The sequence below is a fragment of the Oxyura jamaicensis genome, chromosome 1 (genome assembly GCF_011077185.1).
Source record: "Oxyura jamaicensis isolate SHBP4307 breed ruddy duck chromosome 1, BPBGC_Ojam_1.0, whole genome shotgun sequence".
NCBI lineage: Eukaryota > Metazoa > Chordata > Aves > Anseriformes > Anatidae > Oxyura > Oxyura jamaicensis.
Window position 1 is genome coordinate 177045070 of NC_048893.1, and position 6615 is coordinate 177051684.

A 6615-nucleotide genomic window follows, 5' to 3' on the forward strand; every position below is an offset into this window, starting at 1 on the left:
CAGATTTTCACATGCAAAAAATGGAGAAAACTCTGTATTCCCACTCTGAAGATGCAAACACTGGTGCAAAAGCTCACAGTGTATTAGCTGAATTGCTTTGCAGTACTGGAATCTGAATAAAAATTACTGCACCAGGCAATCTCTGAATCATTGCTTTCAGTAACAGCACTACAAAAAGGCTTGTCAGGTTGGAGTTCCCCCCAAGCTGAATGACAAAGCAGTATTGTTAGGCACAATGAACTCGATGAGTTAAACCCTCAAGTGAGTCCAGCATTTGAATTGCCATGACTTAAAGTATATCCCACACTAAGAACCTTCAGGGACTGCACACGTCACTTCTAGAGTGTAAGAGAAAAAAAAAAAAAAAAAAAAAAAAATCTTCCATGCCTTATTTAATATGTTCTGTCTTCAGCTGAAGATGGAATGTTCTTTCAGTATTCTCTCTTATGCGTTTTGGGCTTAAATTTTAATGTGCTATATGCTCCTTCCACCGCTTTGGGCAAGTACATGGGATGCCTTTCCAACTTCTTCGTAGAGCCAGTGGTTCTCCGTTGGCTGTTTCTCTGAGACTGGTTTGCAGCCTTGGCTGTTTGGGCAGTATCTTGAGAGTACCTGCGGGGAGCACGAAGGATCCAGTTTGAATGTAAACTGTGTTCTCTTGTGCTGGTAGCAACTGAAAGACAGAAGATAATCCTGAGTTAACAGAGTTTGCCGGTGATATATTCATATGTACAGTAAGAGAACAAGGCTGTTCCTGGGTTCTTCCTGAGTAACCAAAAGCTTACTGACAGCTTTCATCCTTTTTTTTTCACTTCAGGATGTCACTTGGGGTGGCATTCATCTTATCTAATATTTTAATAGTTCAATTTAGTTCAAATACATGTTTCAGAGTAAGTCCTGTACACACTTTTAGGGCAGATATAATCTGACCTGTTTCAGGTATTTACCTTAGTCTAAGCCAAAGCAAAGACAAACAAAGGGAAATGTCAGTTTCTCTCCACTGATTATACAGAATGGATATTGAGTTCAGATGGGCACCTCTTCATTTAGTCAGGTAATCCCATCCTTTCTGATGGCAACATACCGTTATTTAGACTAACCTCTAAGGGAACTCTTCTTTGCTATTTGGAGAGAAAACATCCATCCATTTGGGCTGGGGGTGTTCAGCCTGGAGAAGAGAAGGCTCTGGGGAAACCTTACAGCAGCCTTCCAGCACTTAAAGGGGACCTACAGGAAAGCTGGGGAGAGACTCTGTCAGGGGGTGTAGTGATAGGACAAGGGGAATGGCTTTAAACTAGAAGAGGGAATTAAATTAGAAACTAGGAAGAAATTATTCACTCAGAGGGTAGTGAGGCCCTGGAATAGGTTGCCCAGAAAAATTGTAGATGCCCCATCCCTGGAGGTGTTCAAGTCCAGGTTGAGGTGCCCCTGCCCATGGCAGGGGGGTTGGAACCAGGTGATCTTTAAGGCCCCTTCCAACCCAAACCATTCTATGAATCTGTGATTTCTCAATGAGAAAAAAATGAGATACAGACATTTTCATAGCTCTTCTCTGAGAATAACTCGGGGTAGAGATAAGGTGGTGGAATTCAGCCCTGGGCAGAGGACAGAAACTACATTTGCTCACATAATGGTGACATATAAAAATTTTGCACCCTTTCAACAGGGATCAAGCAAAATATTTCTGTAGTTTCACATAATGTATGTCATACTCCTGGATTTGGAAAGTAACTCTGGGAGGAAAATTGTGTCAATTAAATAAACAAACACGGAATTACATTGCCACTCTTCCCTCTATTCTTTGCACACCAAAAGTATTAATATTTTGTCTGTTTTATACCCTACCATCAAAATCAACATCCACATTTGGCAGATCCATGTCAGGAACTCTCCGCCATCTCTCTGAATCCAGATCTGCAATAACTGAGTCGAAGAATGCTATTGCTTCTCCTACATCCGAACTGTGCTGTGGGATTACTCTTCTCTCCATAGATGCCTGTTGATAAGAATTTAAAAATAAAATAAAATAAAATAAAATAAAATAAAATAAAATAAAATAAAATAAAATAAAAAACAAACAAAAAACAACCTAAGGTTTGGACAAAATTACCTCCTAATGAGAGAACTGTATAAGGAAGCTGCAAAGATTGTATTTAGTTCCGTATTTCAAGCTGCCAGAAAGGGACACGGGTCCAGAGTACTCCACAGCAGCCATCAGAGAGTGTAGACCAGCAGCCTAACAAGTGTCCATCTTGTTACGTGCTCAACACGAAACATCTTCCACTTGGGCACTGCCAGCAGGATTTTATAAAATTCCTCAGAATCCCCTTATCAAGCTATTTAATTGGGTGGCTAGGTGAGAGCTGTGCTTTGTGGCCAAATTTATTCTGCCTAGCAGTAGGCACCTAATGAGACACACACATTAGAAATGTAGTCATACAGGGTTCCTTCTCTAATTAATACAGTGCTCCGGTACCGTCAGAGGAGTCAGACCTTAGGTAGGCTGACTTCCCCTCTGCAGGCAGCTCTGTCCCTTAACTGCAAAGGCATCATGGGGTAACTTAGTTACTAATTTAAGCATATTATTAAAATGCCTAGGTTAGATGAAATGAATCCAGATCTAAATTGCTAAAGTCTTTTTTGAAATGGAAAAGGACTGTGTGTGCTAAAATGTGAGTCATTCAACACTGTGATAATTCCCACAGGAAAGCCACGGGTTTAAAAATTAGGAGCCTGTCTTGATAAAAAAGCACACATCTGCCAATAAGTGCTGAAGCAGCCATAAAGCCCTTGGTTAGCAATTCTGTAGGACCATGTGGGATGACCCCTTCTGCCATTCATGGGGGTTCTGCCCACTGAAAGGCTGTGTATTTTCCATTCCAAACCAAGCTAGGCATGTTGCCAGAGCAATTTCAAGTCAGGAAAGTACTGTCCTGGGTTTCAAATGTACTAAAAAAAATACACGGTGTATCATATCTTTAAAGGACCAGCTTCCACCCCATGAGTGGGGTGGTGGAGGCAGACAGATGAGTTGGCTTCCTCTCCTGACATTATGGGATGATTGACATCCTCTGCAGAGCTAAAAGATAACTGCTACCACACATTGACTGAGAACAGTGATGGCTGATATAACTAAGCCCTAACTGTTTAAAAGACATTCTAAATAAATATCTGTGTACTTCCAGCATCTAACACACCTCTCTGTTTTTTTCTCTCAGTAGCCCCAGGAGGCAAACTTTGAATCCACAGCCTGTCGTCCAGGCTCTAGGACTTGCATCTGGATTAAACCTGCCCTGAGGACAATGTTGTCTGGACGAAGCACACTCCTATTAATCATACAACAGGTTGAAGGAAAAAAAAGTGAATTTCCACTGACAGGTAATTTAACACAAACAGGTATTTTGGGTCAAAGCCACTCAAGCCTGCTGATAAAATTAACCTTGCGGCATATGAACATAAAACTTGGAGTTACAAAACAGAGTATTCTGGATGGTCTGGAAGTCTTCTTGACCTCTTCCTAATTTTTGCAAAGCCAAGGCTGTGCAGACGTGGCCCTGCCATTTATGTCAGCAAGAATAACTCATTGGGTGGCATATGTTCCTTTTGATGTTCCTGAGGGGAAGGCTCATGGAGTTACCATGATAGCTGGTATCAGGGCTCTTGGTGCATAAGAACTAGTTGGCCACAGTGAGATGACAGCACTCCTAGCCTCAGCCTGTGGGAGATAAACTTGTTTGCTAAACCTGAGTTAAACTTCTGGCATTTTTTAACTTGTACTTTCAGTGTCGAATCTCACAATGTCACAATGCTACATGAAGCCTAGTTGGGCAGAATCTAGTTCTCAGCCTCCTGGTTCCTAGTTTAAGTGTTCTTTTGCACTCATTTTCCCCCCTTTCCTAATGGTTAGCTATGTACTGCTCTGTTACATCCCTGCTCAGCTTATCAGGGGAGTGTCATGCTGTAAGTCTCCCCTGCATCAACCCAACTTTTGTGTGATAGTATGAAAAGTCAGTTCATAAGTTATGTATCTGTAGTGTTGAGATTTGTCTCCTGGCACATGGCACCAGCAAACCACTCTCCTATATCTCAGTCATTCTCCCTGGATTTTTTCCTAGTCCTAAATAGTAACATCTTTATAAAATTTGTCTTCTCCAGCCCCCTGAGCAGAGTGTTGTTTCCCACGTTTTATTCCTAGCTTCTGAGAATCACCACTCAAAGCATTAAAAACATGACATAAAACCCAGTAAAACCAAATGAAAAATTCCTGATGACTGAATGGGTGTTAAATCAAGAAGTAAAATGGAAAAAAATGTGACTTATAGCTGTAAAAACATGAGATTTGTCCTTTGGTTAAATAATGTCTGCAACAGAGCTCAGCCTCAGCCATTCTGACATTATGCTGTGACAGAACATCTAAATGTGGAAATAATTTTCTGGTAAAGTCCACATGGATTAATCAGTAGGTCAGCCATATGTCCCTTCTTCCCACTTTCCCTGCTAATACCCAGTTCAAAGGCCGCACTGGGTAACCTGTGAGCCTGCTGCCAAAGCCATGGTTTTGGTCTGGTTGCAATTCTTTCCTTTTTCCTCGCTGAATCAAGCCGATGGTCAAATTAACTGCTGAACTGTCTAGTGACATGCGATCTGTAAAAGGCAGCGGTGAGGAAGCTTTGCATTGCTTTTCTCTCTAGGATACACGGAAATAATCTGCATGAAAAATTCAGTGTTAGTTTGCAGTGTCATTACAGCAAAGGGTAAAGAACTACACTGTCTGCCTCAAAACTACTCAGCTTACTAATTAACAGAGAAAGGAACCCTTAAGAATTCTTCTTTGCCTACATCCTATCAGTAGAGCTTGCACCATTGCTAAATGTAACACTAACAAGCTATCTGAGCAGTCAGAGAAAACTGTAGCTGTTTCAAAGAATTCACAATTATTTTCTGTAAGTAATTTTATGCCAATGAACAGGCTGCCAGTAAACCCAGGGATTTACTGTGCTTGTGGTCATTAACAGCTATAAATAACCATAGTGGAGAACTCTGAGGCACTTAAGTAGCCTGTCAGAGTACTGAAAGAGCAGATCTATTTTTCATAACTTTTTTTCAGATACTTCCCATACTCTCATAGTTCTTTCCTTATTTTCTCTTCACACACCTCCAAACACACACATTTCTTGCCACCATCAGTCATTCATACTTGATCTCACACAACTCAGAAAGAATCTTAAGGTATTTTGGAGTATTTCAGATGATGTAACAATAAATTAAAAAAAAAATAAAAAATAAAAAATAAAAAAAAAAAAACAGCGGAAACCAATAAGGCAGAAAATCAACAGAAGTCATACATCTAGTTGCTTCATGGCTTAGGACTAATTACATGAGAAATGTTCTTAGGACTTTGGAATTACCTTAGAAGACTCTTTGGAAGGAAGTAGAAGAAATGACTTCTTTCCAGTTTTGGATGATTTTGTGGATATTGGGGAATCTGCAGTCCTATGCATGGATTTCAAGTTATTGATGTTGTCAAGATACTTTTTCCTCAAGGCTAACAGATCCTGCAAGTACTTCAAGCAGTCCTGAGTCTTAGAATACATCCAGTCCCTGTCTTCCTCTTTTGACTGGAAGCAAGAGTCGATACTGGATGTACTTTTGCATTTTTTTAGTGGTTCACTAACTTTTTCCTGCTCACCTCCAAGGACGTACATAGAACTGCTGCGGATCAATCTGACAGCAGAACCTGTGCCATCACAGTAAGGGATGTCATCTGTCACATTTCTTCGGTGGGAGTTGGGGTGAAATATAGAATGGATCTTTTTGAACATAGTGTGTCGCTTCCTCCCCTTTATACCTCGTCTCTTTCAGCTTCTTAATTTAATCCGAGATCTAGTAACCAGTAGCTGCAACCCTTGCCCTCATCTGCCAGAACAATTTGCCACTTAGTGTAACGAGGACACAAAAATCTATTACTGCTTCGGTTGCCTTCAGTCTAACACGATGTGAAGAGCATAACGAACACAGAAACGTGCTTTCTATTCCATTACTTTCAGGAAAATAGCTCAGTCCTTTGCTCGGATTAAAATATAGCACAGGAGGCCAAACGTCATGCTTTGACCTTCTGTTCGACGGCTCCCCGTACAAACCATCAGCGTCGGGATGGAAATCGCCCCCCGACGTTTCTCCGTCCCCTCGGTGTCACCGCCTGGAGCCCGGCGCTCTCCATGGTGCTGGATCCCTCCCGCGGTCCCCGGAGCATCCAGCCCCGTCCCGGCGGTGCAGGGCACCCGGCCCTGTGCTCTCTGCAGGAGCTCCTTCGGATCAGCCTCGACAGGGACAAAAGGCTGTGTGGGGAGGAATGGTTTCTGGCGGGTGGAATTCAGATGTCACTCTGGGTTTCACCCTGTGGTAACCAGGAGATGGCCAGAGCTACCCGATACCACAGCACTACCGGGAACAAAGTGGATTCAGATGTCAGGGTCTATTACACTCAATACAAAGTTGCCCTGTTTAAGAGATGCTGTAAAGTAAAACTGTTCTACAATGCTTCTCTATCAAAGAAGGAAAGAAGGAAAAGGAAGGAAGGAAGGAAGGAAGGAAGGAAGGAAGGAAGGAAGGAAG

At 42.0% G+C, this 6615-nt stretch overlaps 1 protein-coding gene across 1 annotated transcript; it reads right to left on the bottom strand.

Moving 5' to 3' along the window:
- Positions 1-371: 371 nt before the first annotated feature.
- C1H13orf42 (chromosome 1 C13orf42 homolog) lies at positions 372-5897 on the bottom strand. The gene is made up of 3 exons (XM_035314091.1): positions 5409-5897; positions 1846-1996; positions 372-673 (listed from the first exon to the last, which is right to left on the bottom strand). The coding sequence occupies exons 1-3, from the start codon at positions 5820-5822 to the stop codon at positions 432-434; spliced, it is 807 nt and encodes a 268-aa protein (XP_035169982.1). The 5' UTR covers positions 5823-5897; the 3' UTR covers positions 372-431.
- Positions 5898-6615: the final 718 nt, after the last annotated feature.